Consider the following 20,798-nt stretch of genomic DNA (forward strand, 5'->3'; position numbering starts at 1 on the left):
GGAGATGTTCTCTGGAAATTGCACGTTAGCATCAGTATTTCTCATATTACCAATACCTGAAGTATGTCCAGCTCCAAACCACCTTACTTTTTAGAATTTTCCTTATTTCCTTTGGGATGAGATTCCAGAGCTTGTCTGAGATGTCTATACATGTTTCTGTTTTGCTAAGTAGCATCATTTGATGTTGCTGTTTGTACTTACCATTAAGCATTTAACATTTTAAAACAATCCTGAAAGCATAAGAGAAGGGTTTATTTTCTGAACATGTTATGATGATTTTGACATCTGTAGCAGAAATAATATCCAGCAGAGAGAAGAAAGATGGAATTCCACAATTGTTTTTCCCTCTGAGCTTATTTTCATCTTACATTTTTAATGGTGCTTCAGATGAATGCACACAAATTCATTTTAAGGGGAACATCATCCTCTCTCATTCAGCAACTAGCTGTCAAAAACCTACTGGATATTATTAGTAAATATGCAGAAAGATGAGACAGGAAGGTTTGCTTCAATGGAACAAATGGATAGACTACTACTGGCTCTACCAAAACAGCAGCTCACAGAGAAAAGAGGCGACAGGAAATGAGCTCAGCTCTAAGATGCTGTTCTAGTAGCTAGTGAGGAAAAGATCAGAAAAGGAAAAATTGCTGAAAAAAAACAAGACAGAAGGTGAAGGATGAGATCTGATCCATCTACAATCTCACCTTCTGAGCACCAGCAAATGCATGGTAGTAACAGGAAACATAAGTCATAATGGCTCTTTCATCAGGTCTGGCAGTGTTTACTACATCTGTGTGGAGAGAAGAGGGTTAACTGCTCAGAAATTCTCACAAGGTACTTTCATCTGATTATGCTAATGGTGCCACCTCAGTGCTGTAAGGATTTCAAATAAATACACAATTATTCAGGTTGCATCTGTTTACTGATATGAGTGCAAAGCCATCGAAGCTTTAGGAATCAGCAAACACAAAAGACACAACTCTCCCTGAAATGGCAAAACATCTGAAGTCTGAGACTGTACAGAAGGATATTGCTACCTTCTGGTTTGTGGAAACTTCCAAGCAGATGGCATGGCTGGCAGATCTGCTGGGTTCAGCTTCACTGCCACTCCAAAGCAACTTCATCTGAATCACTGCAATTACTGCAGAGCTAAATGCAGCCACTGACAGTCACAAACCAGAACTGCACTCAGTGTGTATCAGCACAGGGTCCCTGTGCCTGACAGGGCACTGGCATATACTGGGAACCTGTACAACTCCTGCAGGCCAGAAATACGTTTTGTGCTAAGAAAAGTTGGACAGTAGCAGCTCTGCAATCCCTGTGCCAGCCCATCTTTTTTGTTAATAGCATAAATCACAGGAGGGTTTGGCTCGGCTGGCTAAGAGCTTTGTCCCTACCATGGCAGGAGAGTGGAAATATAAAGTGGGTGCAATCAAGGTATGCATCCATGGGTAAAAATGGACCTTTTCAATACTTAACAGAGAAAGGCGGGAAAAGGTGTTTTTACAGCAGTTATGGCTGAGTAATGAATGATTCTGGTGCAACCTGCATGGATTCCTGTCAATGAAAGGAGTGGGAAGATACTGACTTGAAAAGGCCCTGGAATGAGTGAAAATTTCTAATGTTAGCAGTGAGATTTCTAAGTTCAGGATCAATATATTTACTGATTTTGCATCTACTTTATGTAGCTGTGAACAAAATTTTGCAAAGTTTCCATAGAGAGCACAGTGGAAATAAAGATGGCAAAAAAGTGACCATGAATACTTAAAGGGTTTTAGAAAGAATATAAGTTCATTACCTCCCCCCTGGGCAAGAGGAGAACAGTAAGATAAGGAATAGAATGTGCAGCAAATTTGGTAAGGAAACAAAAGGTTTCTTATATTGATTATGAAGAGAAGAGAAGAGGAAAAAATGTAGAAAGCTGTTCAGTGGCAAGGGGCAGCACTTCTCTGTTTATTCCTTGCACAGTACTTCAGAACAAAATAATTAAGTGGTGTTGTTGAAAGGGGAATTGCATTTCAAAAGGTGAGAACAATTTATTTTAAAGCATGAAAGTAAAACTACTCTTCAATGAAGAGATTACAGCCTGGATTTTCCAAATCATCCTGTCTAACTCTCCAAATGAAGACTTCAAGAGGAGCAGGTGTAGTCAGTTTGAGTGCTCTGGATGTTTCCTATCTTATCACTGCTTTACTGAGAAGCCACCATAGCTCAGTCTCCATTCTTGGGGAAGAATGCTTTGAACTAATTTAGGCAAATTCCAGTAGCTTGGCAGCATTTTTCAGCCCCGAGTATGAAAGTTTGATTATCTTGAAGAAATTCAGGAAATTCTCAAGATAATTGGAGACACATGAATTATTTGTTAAAAGTATCACTGCAAAAAGTTTACAACTAAAATGAACCAAAAAAATGCTTTCCTCAACCTAGCTCTTTTTCAGAGGTGAGCCAGGTGTTAGCATATTTTGAAGGCTTTGAAAGTACTTCTACTATTTCTATTTTTGGCCTCTTGCTTAAATGTTTAAAAAACTGAATATGCTTTAAGTTGCTAACAGTGATATTTCCCTTCATTAAAAATGAATTTTTAAAAGCAAGGATTAACTTTTGATCCTGCATTCTACCTCAACACAGTGGGACCATGTGCTGAGGTTAGGATCCAAATCACTATAATAAATGCAACCATTAATGAACAATAAATAATAAAGCAAAAAGTGAGTGAAATTATCCAATGCATGCCAGAAAGAAAAGAAAAATATTTTTGGCAATAAAGCAGGTTGCTACGTTATGATTCACATGGAAGGAATACTGAAAATCTGTTAGGAAAAAAAAAAAAAAAAAAAAAAACCAAAAAAAAAAAAAAAAACAAACAAAAAAAGAAATTTTACTGTGTCCTACTTACAAACAGCACAAACTTCAATAAGGTATAACTCTCACCTTCTGCATCCAACATCTTTGGGATATCCAAATGCTTTTCAGCAATTTCCATGGCAAGGTTGATATTCCCTATGGGGTCATCCTGCATTAAAGAAAAAAATACAATGAGTCAAAGATAGAAGTTTTTCTTTGAAGCAAGACTAGAGTAAGTACACTAAAACTTAGCTTCTATTTTTCTAAACTGTAAACTGGAGTCACAACTATTGTTCTTCAAAAAACAGTCTAGGTATATAAACTTTTGGTCCATCTGCTGCTATGTTTTCAAAAGAAAACTTTAATAAGCTGTTCTCTACAGCTAGAGCTCTGCTGGAAATGCATTCTGGAGGTGAACAGAGATAACAGTGTACTCTCAGTTCTGAGCTAATTCTGAGTGAAGTACAGCAGCAATACAGACACCAAATGCCACTGGACCAGCAGGCTAAATGAGACTGTTCAACACAGAGTTAGCCCTGCCTGTTTTATACCCACAGTACATCACAGGGATATGACTTCCACTGAGTTCTCTGCTGGTTAGGTGCATGCATGAGAAGAAGCAAGCACAGGCAGAATTGTTCTCCAGAAGGAGTGAAAATTGCCAGTATGGGCTTGGAAATAAAAATCTGTAATGCCTCTATAAACAGAATTTTAGGGCTGTGGAAATTCAAACACTTCCTCTGGTTTTGAGATTTTGGTTTTCTCAGGAAAGAGAAAGCAAGCTGTGAGCACACTTCAGATAGAGAACACAGGTTTTGTAAAAGAAAATCCAAAAAGACAGTAAATCTAAGTGAGACCTATTGACTAGGTTAAAGCACTTTGCCCATGAATGAGTGATGATCACCTCCTATTTGTGTGCTTGGTACTAAGTGCTTGAGCAAATAGTGCTCCACTGGTAAAGGATTGCTTTAAAATCACAGCAGCTTCTGAAGAATTGGAGATTTCCATCACCCATCCTTTTAAACAGAACTACAAGCCACAGTAACTAAAAATCTCTGCTACAGCTAAAGAGATACCTCATCTAACTTGGCATAGTCAAGGAGATCAGGCCTGTGTCTATGGATAAGGGCGTTGAAAGCAAGGCCATCTTTCCAGCTACACGAAACATATTGGTGAGAAAAGGAAAGGACAGCATGCAGGCGGTAAGAAACAAGACACCAAGACAGCTGTTAATGTAACCAAAATGAAGAGTCAATCAAACACAGCCAGGCCAGAAAAGCAAGAGCTATTTTAGGATTTTTTTTTCTGCATGTGCTTTATGTGCAACAGCTCAGCCTCAATTTGAAACCTGACCTGTTCTTATTTTGGAAACCTCTAAGAGGAAAATAGTAGCATTGAAGCAGACCTGCTTATGTTCTGTTCCCTTTTCTCAGCACTCATCTATGGGATGGTTAACTGTGATGTTCTTCAGCACCACATACCACTTTTCAAAGCACAGATTGAATCAAACTCACTTCTGTTCATGCCATGCATAATAAGCACATGTGCACAGAGACAGGTAGCTCAGTCATTCCATTACTCTGTTTATCTGTAGGAAAGGTTGCATATAGAATTGGAGAACAAGCTGGTTTTGATGGCTAATATTTTGCCCATTGGTTCAGATCTGAAGTTATCTTAACAGCTGCCTAAGCTTAAATGTTATGTGTTCAGTACTAAGTTAATTTAATTTTTAATTTTCATCACTGCGCATTTCAGGGACTCTGGCATAAATTGAATATATAAACATATAAAGCAGACTAAGTTTTAAAATAGTTTCAGTTCATTCATTTATCAATTCTTCACCAAAGACTTTCTAATAACAGTTGATTCGACTAGTAAACCAATTTGCAATGAAAGGGCGTGGACAGTTGGTATTTTACCACTCTCTCTCATCAATGCAAAGTTGCACATGAGAGATTAAAACCATGATTAAGGTTTCTGTTGCACTGGTGTTTACATGAGACTGGTGTTTAGATTCATTCCAGAGAGGAGAAAACAGTGTGTCTGTATTGAGAGCTAATGTGAAGCAACAACATTGTACTTCTTTCTAGGTTTTTTTTTCTTCAGTAATGATACCAAGAAATTCTGACATTACTGCTCATTCCTCATTTCTCCCACTCAAACCAAAGTATCTTTTAGAAAACATGCATTTTACCATAAGTAACAAACTTTAATAAATTAGTTTTTAATCCCCATGAGGTACTACCTAAGGAGGTTAGTTTATGGGTTTTGCTTCCACTTGTCTGGAAGTACAGGTAGAAGAGGAGATCTGAGAATCAGTGAATACTTCCTGAATATGTAAGACTAGTAATTTACTGTGTATTCCTAGTTAGTAAGAACAGTGCTTTTTCTAAGGAATCTTAGGATTGATTGTCATGTCATTGTTTACTGGTCTGTAATCTCCAGTTATTTACACCAGATAAAAACAGGATGGACAATACTATCAGTGGTAAATGGATAATTCCAATGTATTTGATTTAATATCCATACTGGGCAGTGTAAAGACTTCATCAACTGCCAGAATCTGAGGGCCAGATTATTTGCAATTAAATGCTGAAGTCATAGTAATGGGAAGGAAAGGACACAGGACAGTCAGGAGGTCCTCTCCCTTGTGTCATTGAGGTTTTTTTGGGAAGGACTTTAGAAAGTCAGTCAGAATTAGTATGCACTCTTCAGCCTGTCTTTTAGAAAACATGCTAAGCAAACCAGAAGCCAGCCAAATCACTGCAGGACAGCATGCTGTAGCACCCAGGCTGATGACCTTATTTAGCTTGGAGTAGTCAATAAGATCAGGTCGGTGTCTGTGGATAAGTGCACATAATCCAAGGCCATCTTTCCAGCTTTACAGCAAAAAATAAAATGGAAAAAAAATTAGTTAATAAAGTCATGGCATTTTACAGTTTGATCCTTGCTCAAGGCTTAAATTAAAGCAGGAATTCTGTCAAATCCTGAACTTACATTCTGTCAACTCTCTCTGAGCTGCTCTGTTACTGTACTCCTTTATCTATAGTACATATCTTACTCTACAGTCCATACACACTTAAGTATACTCCATAAACTCCATGTAGACTTCAAATACTTTCTAGGCAATGTACATTTTGTGCAACAGTCCCTGATGTCAATTGCTTAATTCATGCAGTGTTCTAGGACAGCTCAAGTACACATTCATCCATGAAAGTGCATCATCTCCCATTACACTCACAGCGTATTTGGGAAAAAATAAAAGGAGAGCAAACCTGCAATTACTTGAATTTGCTGAAGCAATTGGCTTTTCCTCTGTTATTTCTGAGAATTTTACTGGCACAACCAAGTGCTTAGAGAAGTAAGAAATCATCAATCAGCTCAGTTTATTTAAAACACTTCACACATATGACAGCTTTGATCTGAGTTCTTACACTTCCGCCTGACTTCAGACCTGCTACCTTTTGTGGCAAGAACAGGAAATGAATGGAGCTACAAATAACATATTTTTGGAAAGATCATGAGAGGTTTCTTTCAGCCAGAAGCAATTATTCTGAAAGATACTTTATGTAAAGACTTTAAGCCATCACAGGGACTGAAGGTTTGAGGTCTTGTCCTGTGCAGTAATTGTGTGAGCCTAAGCATGTTAACACTGTTAAAATCCCTACTACTGAGATGTCTGGGTCAGTCCTTCAAGTAATAGAACCATCTCCAAAAAAAAAAAAAAAAAAAAAAGAACAAAATCAAGCAGAATATACCTATATTGTATAATATAAAATCATCTAGAATGTAAAACCAAATCAAAGTGAGCACTGAAAAATTTCTTTTTCCAAAAGGTGCAAAATAAAATGATCTGGATGGCCCACTGCAAAGTAGTACTGCAAGAGCCAATCCACACAAACATAAATCAAGGTAGTTCCATTCAAGATGTTTTCCCCATATCATGTATCAGACCAGTGTATGTGCATAAATACACTAAGATTCAGACTCTGTAACTTACAGTATACCATCAATCCATAAAAAGTTCTATTAAATATATCTTTGCATATTCTAGGAAAGTAACACAGAGAAAATTTCAGATCTCTGAGAGGCAGTAAGGGACTGTACATCAGACAAATTTTTCTTATCTTGTAACATGTGCATGAACTGTATCTTCTCTGCCACTAAATGTGCTTTAGGTACTACACATAAAGAATTAATTCAAATCACTAATATAGAGCTCTTGTTTTAAGTACTAGAAGGGTCTCAGGGAAGGGAAGATCATGTGGTAAAAAAGTGCACATGGTAAGTCATGTACTTTAATGAGGTAGGCCAGTGGCACAGATTTAGGAACTAGCCAAATTCCCAAACCAGGCAGACTGTATAGGGCCTGGAATTCCCATTCTAGCTCTTAATGAAAACACAGAAACACAAGGCTGGAGCTTTCACTAAATTTTCCAACTTAGGTTATGAGCCCGATTCTGTAAACAAATGTGTTTACAGTGCTGCTGTTGTGTATTACTGAGTGCATTTTATGCTCCTCATAGTAATGCACATTGAAAAACAATACAGACTGATTCATCACAATCATGAGATATTCACATGCTCAACACACTGGTCTTTTTGCCAGAAGAACTTCTCTGTGGCTCTCATTTGAAAGCAGTCATTTGCCACTACGCCACAGTACTCAGGAATTACTACAAAGATGTAACATGGTAATTCTGAATATAGCAGGATCTTTTTATTTTAAATAGTAACTCCTGAAGTCAAAGTAAATAATGCTAAAGGCTAAACAAAATAACACTCTGAAGATAGAGGAGGAGAATTTGAAAAAGGTCTAGGGAAGAGCAAAATTCTCTCATCAAATATATACCCGCACAACTGTGGGGAAAATTTGACATAACATTTTTGAGATTGCTTCTATCTCTTGAAATAATGGAAGATTACCTAAGATGGAAGTTCTGAATGTTCACATTTCTGTAAGGAGCCGTTTTCCTTTGACACCACAGCAGCAGCCCTTCTTTGGCAGAGGTCTCTGTAAAAGACACAAGGAAGTAAAAAAAGGAAAAATTTTAAAAGTGCTCAAGTAATTAATTTCCTGTCATCTTAAATGTGGTTGGCCATCTGAAACTGAATAGCATAAACCAACATTTAATCCTAAAAGTTGTTCATATAAATGGACTACTGGCATTTCATTAAAATACAAAGGTCAGTTAAGATTAGTCTCAGCCTGTACAGAATGTTCTAGGATGTCAGAAATTAAAGGAATTATATTTTTTTGGACAGTAGACTGTACACTGGAGAAAAATACCCAATAAAAATATAATGCAAATAGACATAAAAGATTGTGTTGGTGCCATGAAATGTACATGAAATATGCTTCTAGTCTCAGTTCATTTGCTTATGGGGAGGTTTAAGTGCCAAAAAACCACATTTATTTTCTGAACCCTATGGGCATCTCAGTGCATAAGTAAAGGTCAGAAATTATTAAATAAACAATTAGGTCCACATTTAATATCCCAATTATGTGTGCAGGATAACATGCAGGCAGAACTTGAAGCAATTCTACTTTTGCCAAAAATTGAGATTAGTTTCTAGAATTCTAGACTTTCAAAGCATAGACTTGATTTAAAGAGTATTGTAACAACATGCTTTTTGGAGCCAGTTAGCAAGTAGAAGTTAAGAAAAAAATTCTGAAACAGTGAGGGGAAAAAATTTTAGATAGAAAGAAGAAGGATATAATCAGATCATATTTATTTACAAAGAATGTGACAAATGGACAGAACTAAAAATGTATGTTGGAAATAGAACCAAACACAAAGGGTACAGCTCAGAAGCTCAGAAACACAGTCATGTTTCTGTCTCTGTAGCTGAGAGACATGACCAGAGCTTCTGCACTTAGAAAGCTGGCTCAAGGTCTCTGTCAAGATAAGGAGAGTAAATAATTTTCCTTCCAGAAATTCATTTTGTCACCAGGCAGAGAACTTACAGGATCATTTTCTGTGGAAAAATTATTTTTAAAACACTTCTCTCACTTAACTCATTTTAAAATGCCTTTAAACACATTTCTTAATTATTTAACATAATTGTATTGCTCTTACCTTCCACTGAAATATCCTGAATAGCAAAACGAAGGATGATAGTCCAGATCATACCCAGTGTCATTTTCACATTGCCATCCACGATTTCTAAGGTGAAAAATAGATATAGTAGTAGTATTGTAAATGGTTTTTTTTCAATTTCATCTTATTTAATCACACATTTCTATAAATAATACATTGTAACTAACAAACTAATTCTACTTTTACTATAATTTTTAATGCACACAGAGTTCACCTGGGTTCATTTTTCAACAAACTCAGGCTTATGCTACTCTGTCAGTAGAACTGAAGGTTACTGAGGTCAAAGTCACTTCAGTCCTTCCATGCTGAAGGGTTTTTCTCAGGGTGGTTGTAACAGTTTTAAATCTCAGCCTTTTAGGATGATGTGTTTGTGAGAACATGAAGGGAAATATTGAAAGTTTGAACAGTATCAGTATTAAGAGTTTTCAAATACAACAGAATCAAAAAACATTGGGGTCTTACCCCAATTCTTAAGAAACTACAGGACATGAGCAGTATTCATTTTTAATAAAATGGTACTCAGAATTTCCCCTGTACTATTTATGTTTGAGAATTTGCCTCTAGTGCCAGCCCAGACAAGACAAGAAGAGCAGCTCAAGAGACACTGAGATACACAGCTTCCTGCCAAGCTGCTCAGAGCCACAGCCACGAGGCTGTAGTGCCTCACAGCTCCGAAGCATACACACATTTAAGTATCTTTAATATAAATGTTGGGGGTTTTTTTACCTCTGGGGTTTCAATTTGTTTCAAGACTGCTTGAGACTACCTATAACACAGGGAATGTGGGAATCCTTGCCACAAGCGGGTCAGAATCCAATGCTCCCACGTTGTAATTAAGTGATACCACTGAAATTTCTCAACACCACAATGTACTGCCAGATCACTTCAGTGCGTGCTGGTAATGTTAAATCATTCTCAAAAGTGAGTCAAGAGACTCAGAAAAGCATAGTGAGACTATAAGGAGGGTGCAGCATTGAGAAGGGAGGAGATGGGACTGCAGATTGACTTTCCAGTCACCTCACACCAAAGGAGCAGTGGAGCAGGGAAGGCACCAGCTGCTCCCCTACTTAAAAGTCACCTCCAGCCTTTCTCAAAAAGTGAAGCAGCTGTGTCTGCCTGGGGGCCCACTGGTGTTCTGGGCAGGGAGCAGGAGGAACTTGCAGCAGGAGGAATTTCCTCAATTTAACATCAAATTCCAATAGAGGTGCCAGCAGAAAATGCAGTCACTCTGCTACTTAAAATTGCCTGAATCCAGGGACAACTTCTACAGAGCAAGAGCAGCTGCTGTCTCTGAGACTAGAGATACATGTTAAATTGCAGTAGGATGTGACACAAGCTGTCATTTGAACCTATGGAATTAACAAATGTGATAGGAAATATGTAACCCATCACTGCCCTATACTTATTTTGTTAGTGTGATAATTCAAGGTTGTATATAAATGGCTAATTTCTAACTTTCCCTTTTAGATCCTGCTCTAGTTTTCCAGATTTCTTACACTACGCTGCCTGCCTTCCATGCATCCTGCCTTATTGGCCCTGGAAGACCTCAAATCTCAAAACAAAACCCTTCCAGACAAAAAAAAAGACCAAATGGCAATTAGAGCATGTAGCTACTTCTCTTTCTTCCCTCCTCCTGAGTGAAGTCAAGTCACTTCACAATTTTGATCAGCTGTCTGATATGTACATACAGTAAAGAGAAATTTCTTCAAATGTAAGATAAATGTATGTAAATACTCAGGAGGCATTGTTGATTCTCAAGCAATCAATTAATATATTTGCATAATCACCACATCGTTGTTTAGATTTACATATCTGTATGTACACACATACAGAATGAAAGAGCAAGAGAGGGAATTTTCTGTGTTGAGCCTCGGGAGGATTTTCAAGTGATTTTCCAGCTTTGGTTTCTCACAAAACTGTTTGCACAAAACAAAAAAGACTCCTATACAAGACAAGGAAGAAAAACAAAGTCGCTAAAATATTGAAAAATATCAGTGACAAAAAGACATTGATTCATTCCTATAATTTTCCTCTACAGGTCAATAGAAGACTTCATAATTTTTTCACACTGCCTGTTGGCCCTGGCTGGAATATAGCTCCTACCCCTCACATACACAAAGCTGCAGCTTTCTGGGGATGAGGGCAGAAAAAAAGAGCAAATGAAGCAGAAACAATAAAAACTGTCTAGTGAAAAAGTAAAGCAAAGCAATTTCTCAAAGGCTTTAGTCCCATTTTTTTTATTCTGCTTCGGTTGTTTGTATTAATTTATTTTTTTATTCTAATCTTCTTGTAGCAGATTCACAGATCACTTGGTCTTTAACATTTTTCCCATTTCCCAGAAAAGCAGTACAGAAGTATTTCCCAATACTATTAACAGGATACTTGTCTTTTGGGGTTCTCCATATCTAGTTGTTTTCATTCAGGATGCAAGCACCTTCCAAATGGAGTTACCGCACTTTTTTAAAACTTTGGAGAAAATTTCTAAGTCCTGGACTTCAAATGGTTCATAAGGACTACTTTCACAGTTTTTAAGTTTGGCTTCTTGACTCTGTAGTCTCATTTCATGACCACTGGAGAGAGATGTTCTTTGACACAACAGATCAGAGTAAATAAATTTGGCTCCTGCTCAGCATTACAATTAAAAGTGATCAGCTCTCTCCACTCCACAGACAGCCCAGAGAAGTCAGGCTCAGAACAGTAATGATGATTTCAAAGAATATTCCTGGGCCCTTAAAAATACTAATTTTATTTTTGTGCTGATGTCCCACAGGAATCACTGTTTTGAGGCCCCATTTTAAATGCCAGTTGTTCCCCTTGGGCCTACGTGCTCTTCACTATTCAGTCTGTCACATAATGGAACATGATCCTCAGCAGATATAGATACAAAACTTTCATGCTTTGGGAATTAAAAAGTATTCCAAGCATCCATGTAACTCAGAGAATGCCCAAACAGATGGGTGAGGGCAAGCCCACGAGCCCCATGCTCACCCACTGGGGCAGAGAGTTAAGGGATTGTAGCCTTTGATAAGGAAACAAACTTAAGGAGACTGTGCTCTCCTCCCTTCTGGCATTCACTCCAACCTACTATTAATGACTGCCTGGTCAACAACGCTGAAAAATGCAACAAAAGGAAAAAGAAAAGTGAAGTGTGTTTTAAAAACAGATCAGATTGCTGATCCAGTCTCCAGCAGAGCTCCAGCAACAGTTGTCAGCACAAGGGAGAGGGCAGGGCTGTGAAGTGTGGGACCAGGAATGCAGTTCCAGGGGGAACAGGGACTCTTTAAACACCCCCTGGTGCCAGAGGTCCCACAATGTGAAACCATACCCAGTCAGATGTGATACTGCTTTGCTGCATCAGCACAATGCTGTGCTTTAGGTAACAAATTTAGAGAGGGGATGCAGTAAACTCAACAGGGCACTAAGCATGTCTGTGCCAGAGCTGGCTTTGTGCTCAGCCTCCTTGGAGTGGGAGGGAAGGCACGTGAATCCATCTGCTCCTGCCCACATGGATGTCATCTAATGTGGGCATCAGGCCACACTCAACATAGTGTCATGCCTTACCATGACAGGTTCCTCTCTGCTCCTAGGCTATCACAGTGGCTGGGAATTTTTCTCCCATGTTTCCATCAAAGAATTTAGGGGGTTTTTAATGATAATTAATTTGATTTTTGCTTTCAATACATCCATTTTACAGATTGAGAATTCCAGAAACAGGGAATAGCAAAAACCATCACCTTAATCTCTTGGGTTGCTAGGTATGGCCTGCTGTTACATGCAGGAATAAATACTGGATGCATGGACAGTCAACTTGCAGCAAGTGCCTGAAAAGCTTGAAGAGGTTACTGCCCTTTTCCCTGTCACCTTCCAAAGGGAATTATCACAGAGCACCTGAATCACAGAGCATTTGAACCCATGGCAGTTGCTGCTAAGGAGAACAGCAGGGTTAGTTTAAATGTTTTCAATGTCTGATCTGATCAATCCCAGATGCTTTCCCTTCAGAAAGTGCTCAGGAGCTGTTCCCCAGCCTGAGTACTCTGGCAGAAGTGACCAGCAATAAAGGGGGCAAAATAAGAGAGATGGGAGTGCAGAGCACTGGCTGGCTCCTTTCAGGAGCAGATATGAGCTGATGTATCTTAGTTTAAATACTCCAGCCTTGTGCAAACAGTGATCAGCGAGAACAACTACTCTGTCCCACAAGATATTCCTTTTGCTACACTCTGGTTTTGGTTAGGAAGCCTCAGAGTCTCCTGCCCAAGATGACAGAAACTAGTTTTCACTGCTCCATGCTCTGTAAGCTCAGCATTTCTTCACCAGCTATCAAACATGCATCTGTATTCTTAATTTTCATTTCCACACATAAATTGTCTCTTCAGTACCCTCTGCTGTCCATTCAATGCCATGTCACTCTCAGAAGAGCCTTGCTGCAGAGGTTTAAGGTAGAAGCATATTTTTCCATCCCATTTCATTTAATTGAGCAAAGGGCACAGGTGCCCCAGCAGTCTGTACAAGTGATGAAAGGAGCCAGGAACCTCTGAAATGCAGTAGAGCTCTTCTGAGATCTGAAGTGCCTGTGGGAATTGCCCATTTCTCCCCACTGATGATATATTCCCCAAAAAAGGTCTCTATTAGGTGCCTAAAGACAGATGGTATGAATATGGACTCAGGTGACCCACCCCCTTCAGTCTCAAATAAATAAAGCATGGATTCAAACAAACTCTCTGCCCATGAAACACATTCCTTGGGATTTTTGAGTTCTACATCTAGAAACCAAACACATTTGGTGAACAACACTTGAGGAAGCAAATGAGCTAAGTGAAACCATAGTAAAACCAATGAATGCTGCCAGATCTCTCCATTATTTCTACAGATACTCGTATCCCACATAATGAATCTCCTGTTCCATCCATAATTACAGTAACCTCCCAGGGATCAAGGCTTGGAAGCCAGAATAAGGATGCATATAAGCCTGTAGGAATCTGGAAACAGGAAGAAGAGGCTCATAAATCAATCTAAAAAGGCCTAAAAATGTCAGTAGAATATAGGAGTGATTATCATCATAATGCGGTTACAATCAAAATTTTGCTCTAAGGACATGTTAGAATGGGGGGAAAAAAGCACAGAAAGCACATCCTTGAGGCTTTGGAGTCAAAAATAGTTGAATATGATGCTAGTCACATCATTCTTGGTTTGGTAATGGCTATGGAAACCAGCATGCAAATATCTTCATGAAGCAAAAAGTTCTATATAACCTTTGTAATTTTTAAACAATTAATTGAATCTCCTAGGGAGGCATAGGTTCACTTATAGTGAGAGTCTGTCTTCTTTAGCTCAGTTTACATCTATCAGAATCTAGCTAGCCAACCACACATTGGTACTTAGCTACCTGAACAGCAGAACAATAAAAAAGCAATTACTTTTGTAAATAGCATCCCACTCCACTTTCTTCATATGTTCAATCTCTCCCCAGCTACCAGTTTCTTTTGATCACTCCCTTAACTCTACATCTGAATTTTAGAAACACAGCTGCAGAAAATCTCATAATAAAGTGAGAATAGGTTCCAGCCACTCAGCAGTGATATCAGCCTTTGTTTTGGCTGAATAATATCACCTAAATATGCCAGACTGTATAAGGCACACCCTAGAATCCAACCTGGTTTCTAAAGAAGTTCCTTACTTTTAATTATCTATGGGAAAACCACTCTGCCCTGTAAGAAAAACACCCCCATTATCTGAACACCCACCAAACCACAGACAATTCAATTTAACCTTAGAGACAAACTAAGCTTAGTGTTGATTTATACCCCTGTCCCTCTCCAGGAGTCCAAAAATTTCCACCTCTTGTCCTTTCCCAGATACAGTCCCAGCAATCAGCATTAAGGGATGTTTGAGGCACCCATATGTAGAGAACATAATGTGGCGAAAGGTCTCCACCAGACTGCTCTGTAATGTGACCTAAGTAAGCTGCACTGTCAAGATCTGTCACCTACCTTCTGCACCAATAGACACAAGTTTCACTCCTTTGCTGGCAATGTAATCCAGAGCTTTGTTGACATTGGCAATTTTATGGAAGCGCATCTTCCCTCTGTCTGGTTTCGGTAGCCTTTCCCCTGCAGAACAACAAATTTAATGTGATTATTCTTAAATACACCTTGCTACAGACATAAAAATGATTAGAAATCAAGAGTGAATGTTCCCTAACACTATCTAAAAGTCAGCAATTATTTTAATGGGTATTTTTCTGAAAAAATGCCAAAGTGGTTTGAATCAAACCCTGAAAAGAAGATTCAAATGTTGAAGCACCTGATTTTGATCTTTCTGATGTAGCAGTAGAACCAGAGTAAAATTTTTGTTTGTCCTAAACATCTGGAAGATATGTGTACTTTTTCCTACTCCACTTCTGGTTTATTGCTACTGTCTGTTAAAGTAGCTGAATATTAAGACGGCAGAATGTTCTCAGAGCTCATCATCCTTATCTGCCAGACCGTAAAGAGAGGCTGGATTCTATCCAGCAGATCAGCCATAGCATCCTTGCACATCTAACCCAGAAGAATGGCTTTTAACAACCTCATCCAGTACAGCAGAGAGCTCATTTCAGGGCTGATGTGTTTGAACAAACTTATCTTTTCAAATGATCACAAAGAGTAATAATTTCAAAAGAAATTCTCCATTTCATGAGGAATGATCATTTGAAGTATTTCTTTCCACACTGAAATCTCCAGCAAAAATCTAAACTGTCTTGTGTATTTGTTGCTTGAGTTATTCCCATTAAGGAAATTCTGATCTTACCTTGAAGACTGCCCCACTGAATAATGCATAACAAAAGGGGCATAGTGAGTTTACATCAGTTAGCAAAAGTTCTTGGATGCTTCACTCTTTTGAAAAATGAGACCTTTTATTTGTGACTAAATATTGATCCAGGTGTGCTTTAGGCCCCCACTTTTGAAAGCATTGGTATGACCAATAAAGTCATTAAAAGCAAAGCAAAATGTTTATGCTAAGAGCAGAATAAAATGAATTTGTAACCTATGTGTAAAGGCTTTTTAAATGTTAGAGGCTAAGACAAGGTCCTCAATGTTTTTGCTTTGTCCAGCACCATTGTGATGTCAATGATGCCCTGATACATTGAGATATCCTGGAACACAGGCACAAACCAGAAAATTCTGGAGACAAGCAAAAAGCAGAGTTTCTTTTCCCCTCCTTTTTGCTTTACGGTGTGTTTCATTTCTCATTTTTCAGTCTACTTAGAGTTTGTGTTCACTGTTTTGAATCGTTAGCAATTTTTGTTCCTTTAAGGGTGTTTCAGTTCATGTGCTGTAAATACACAGAACACTTTATTTTAGCCAACCTGAGATAACTTCCAAGAGGAGCATCAGTTTGAGGCCATTTCTGAAGTCCTCTTCTATGTTCTCAATCTGTGTGCCAGCTTTCCTGAGGTGGGAATTGCACCAGGCTGTAAACGTCTGTAATAGCAATTTAAAAAAAAATACTTATCAACAACTTATCAGTACTTATTTTCAAACAACTGCTAAGCCATCTGAGTAAATACTGTATCTGAAATTTGGATGTCCAGCTTCCATTCACTCTACACATGTTGCCAAGTACAAAATTCTTACCCCAGATGTTCATGAAGATGCAAAGAATTTCTTGAATAGAAACAATTTTGTGCTAGATTCTGCTTGCAGATGCATCTCCAGACAGAAGTTCTACACATAAAGGCAAAACTTGGACAGAAATGCAGATACTTAAGTTTGCAGGAGAAAAATGACCACAAAAGCAACCATGGATATTTTTGTGTCCATAGCAAGTAACCAAGTCTGCTTTAACTTGCAGAGGTGAAAAGCAGAACTAATTCCATTGCAGAGGTCATATACATGTTACCTTTTGTATGAAAAAAGTCAAAACACAGGCTACTATAAAACTTAGTAGTTAAATTAGTCTGGTTTTAAATATCCATTACTTCTCTCAGCCTTCTGACAAATGGTCCTTGCTTTTCAGTGTCTGTTAAGATACATAAAGCAAGTTTGCATTTACTAGGTATTTTAGCAGGTATTTATTTATATAACGAAGTCACTGTTACTAAACTTTTTTAGTAAATTAGACTTCAGCTTCTTAAAATTATCAGATATTTGGAATTCCCCTTCTTTTGCTACATCAAATTTGCAGGTTTTGATTATTTGAATTAATGTTTTTAAAAGAAACAAGATATATCCCAGTTGTAAATAAGAAATTCCCTTTAGCCTTCTTTATTCTTGACTGTTTTCTTTGGACTATTTAATTTCTGATCTCTCAGAAACAGAATAAGGAAGGCCAGTAGATTAAGACAAAGATCTCCCCTGGAATCAAATTCTACAAATTCTAGACAGATTTGATACCTTAATAAAACATGGACCGAACTTCGCCAAGTGGTCCAATCTTAGAAAAGCAAGTTTTTGTTAAAGAATAACATTGTGACTATTGTTGGGCTTGACTCAGTTTCTGTGAAGAATTGATGGGCAGCTTACTGGGCTCTTTTCTCAGTGCTCCTACACTGAAAGGAGCAGCTTCCTTTTGTCATCTCCTGTTGAATCGAAAGGAAGCAAGAAGTGCTATGGATATGGCAGAGCTGTGCAGTGAAGCCCCTACCTCTAGGTACCCAGAAAAAAGAGGAGAGAGAAGAAACATTGGAAGTGTTTCTGGGCAGAGGTCCATGTTGATGTGCAGAGGATGAATTGTAGGTAGGAATGTGAGTTGTTCTGTGCGCACATAGGGATAAGTAAGGTTGCAGCTGAAGCATATCTGCAAACACATTTTAATAAAGGGATGTTTGCTCCCATTCAGGAAGGCAGAACACTCCTCATTTTAAGGTAAACAGCTTTACTGAGCTCATGAGAGACCCAAAACCAGAGCATCCCAATCCTCACAGCACAGACTGTAGGCACCTCCACCATCGGGGCATGACATGATGGAGTGTTAGGATGGCATTTCATTTGGATCATTATAGGGTTAGGATCCAGTTCACAAGACTAATTTTTCTGCCTCAAGCAGTATCTTGTTTTGGTGGTATGTATCTCAAAAGGCTTAGCACCACATTAAGTCATTTACAAACATTAAAAATTATTATGAGCTTCCTGGAAGGAATAATACTATGGCAATACAGAAAAAAAAAAGCACTCGAGGGTAAATGCACATGAACCTTGTATGGCAATTTGGCAATAAATATTAGAAATCTGAACATTAAATAAATGAGCCTTTCATTAATTAGGCTTAAGTGATGGGCATGTGCTTATTTGCAGATGCTATTGCAGTTTGTAGAACTGTTCCAAGTACACCATAATAAACTTGGAGACGAAGTTGGAGAAAAACCTCAGCCATTTCCATCTCTTCTTTTAGATATTTATGATAAATGTTCACCTTGTACCACTCAAGTAAATGAGTTTTCCTCATTTTTCATTTAATTATGAGTTTAATGGCAACAACCTCACTGGTTGAGAAGTCTTAAAATATGAATCTGATGCCTACTGTGAAGAAGGTTACTTCTCAGTTTCTTAAGAAGAAAAGGACCTTGGCACTTCTTAGCTCATATACATGCAAATATATATACATATAATATATATATATATGAATTCACTTGCTTGATGCTGCACTGATAGATACAAAACATAAGTTTTATCAAAAGATCACAACATTTTCAAATAATTTAAATAATTTCCTTGAAAATTGACATTTTTATGGCACTGAATTTCCTGAGAGACAAATGGTTTTCTAGTGTCATTCTTTCTATGTAGACAATAATCAGCCTATGTTGCTGTGATATAGACAAGGAAAAGATGCTGCTACTGCTGAGTCAAACTGTTTTCAAGAAATAGTTTGATGACAGAGTGGTTTTTATGATCTGCTTTTCTATATTTGTAGGTTATTTAAGATTCTTTCCAGTTGTATTGCATTTGTAGCTTTTTGAAGGATAAATTTGGAATTACCACAAGGCCTCCATCAATGAGATAAGAAGTTCTGCTGAAGCACTCTGCTGTGATTGGAGTCTTTACTTAGACCATCTGTATCTAGATAGTTTTGATTACCTTCTATATCTAGAATAAGAGAGTTACATCTTTTATTTAAACTACAGTTGCTCAGTTTTCTGTTTTACCAGTGCCCCCGGCCATGCCTTGGTGGTGTCTGTCCCCTTCCAACAGTTGTCCTGTGCCGCATGGAAATGCCGCTGCACTTCACAGCAGACTCCTGGTGTGTGGCTTCTGAAGCCTGGTGCCTTCCAAACTAGCTTCTTTCTCCCTGGCCTAAACCTGGTTATGGAGATGATTCTTAGGGAAGTGTTTCAGTGATGCAATTCATTAATGACTGCATGAAGGCTACTGCACCATTTAGCTTGCAGATTTAAACAGTTTCCTCAATCCACATTTTATTTAACCCTCATCCCTGTGATACCACTTGTTCTCACTGCTTTGGCTTTAACTAACAATTCTATTCATAGTTATTGAGAAACAATTCAAAGCACGTTCAAGTCCTGGAGATCAAGATACAGCCAGCATATAGTACCCTGGAAATTTGTAATCCATTGGGATTTAAAAGCTATTAAATGACTTAGACAAAGCAAATTCCTTTTTCTGCTGAGCTGTACAGAACATTTCAGAGTATCAGATTGCCCAGAGAAACAAAGCAGGACTTAAGGCACCAAGCTGAATACCAGGAAGAACACAAATAAATGTCTACAAAGCTACACATTTCTTTTTAGGATTTATTTACTCTCCATGGCTCGACAAATTGAAAATATAAATAAATAAAATTTTCTCCTTTCAAAGTTTGTTATTACAAAAGAAAGTTTGCTAACATTCTGAGAGGAGAGACCCTAGAAAAGAGGATGCAGGGAAGGAAGCTAGAGAACTTTCAGTTCCACAGGTGAATGTTCTCTTAATGCACCATTAATTGTCTACTGCTGTCACAGGTCTATTTTGAAAACAGTAACTCCAGGAAAGAGAACGCAGTTTATGTTCTATGCCCACTTAGCCTCCTTGTGAAGACTGCCAATAGCATATTCTCCACAATTCGCAGATCTGTGATGGCAAAGTGTCTACCTATGGGAGAAAAACTCTTACCTGGTAATTTACTCAGGCCACTTAATTTCACAATTCTCAGACAAATAAAATTGCAGCAAAAGGGGCAGCAAAAGGATGTATTCCTAATTAACTATCAATCAATAATTAATGCCAAAAAAAGAATAGGGTATGCCCAATTTGTACAAATATTTTTTTTTACACAGACACAATGAATAACACACTTTGCAGGGGAAAATGGTGCCTTTGAGATATGAGTTGTCCTACAGCTCTGGGAACGTCCACATGTCCTTTTTATGTGAGTGTAATGATAATTTGCTTTTGATAGTGGCTCAAAGCCAGAAAACAAGATGCTATGATAACAAGTTTCACACATGCATGTAATAATATGGATCAAGACAACTGAGAAAGCAACAGTCACCACATCCTCCAATACTGGCGAGTCAAGACAATTGTTCCACCTCCTGCAGATGTAAAGTAAATTTCTAGTTTGGCACCAACAGCAAGCCCATAATGAATATTGCTAAAGCAGCAGTAGAACTTGGGTGCACAGGGATACACTTGCCCTCAGCATTGAAATTCAGAAGTGGATCCAGCCTAATGAAGCACTGGGACCTGTATTCTATTTAGTACATATATCTCATCAAGGCTAACTCTGCCTTTCACTCACTCCAACTCAAATCAATTTCTGTCTGCTGTAGTATTTATAAGTGTTCAGAATTATTATTTATTTCAAAAGCCATGTGTCTGCTTGTCTATACCCCTATCAGTAGCCTAAGAAAGGCTACTTGCTCAAAGGAATAATTTG

The 20,798-nt window shown here is 38.2% G+C and overlaps 1 protein-coding gene across 4 annotated transcripts in view; it reads right to left on the reverse strand.

Moving 5' to 3' along the window:
- Positions 1-20,798, reverse strand: part of ACTN2 (actinin alpha 2) — a 67,163-nt gene that overhangs the window by 27,636 nt on the left and 18,729 nt on the right. For all 4 annotated transcript variants that reach the window (XM_064706981.1, XM_064706980.1, XM_064706979.1 and 1 more), the window contains exons 2-8: positions 16,291-16,405; positions 14,933-15,052; positions 8,925-9,011; positions 7,771-7,858; positions 5,645-5,723; positions 2,932-3,013; positions 705-790 (exon numbers count right to left, since the gene is read on the reverse strand). In XM_064706981.1, the coding sequence (XP_064563051.1) occupies positions 705-790; positions 2,932-3,013; positions 5,645-5,723; positions 7,771-7,858; positions 8,925-9,011; positions 14,933-15,052; positions 16,291-16,405 (657 nt within the window). The remainder of the gene's footprint in view (positions 1-704; positions 791-2,931; positions 3,014-5,644; positions 5,724-7,770; positions 7,859-8,924; positions 9,012-14,932; positions 15,053-16,290; positions 16,406-20,798) is intronic.

This window comes from Zonotrichia leucophrys, chromosome 3 (genome assembly GCF_028769735.1).
Source record: "Zonotrichia leucophrys gambelii isolate GWCS_2022_RI chromosome 3, RI_Zleu_2.0, whole genome shotgun sequence".
In the NCBI taxonomy this organism is placed as follows: Eukaryota; Metazoa; Chordata; class Aves; order Passeriformes; family Passerellidae; genus Zonotrichia; species Zonotrichia leucophrys.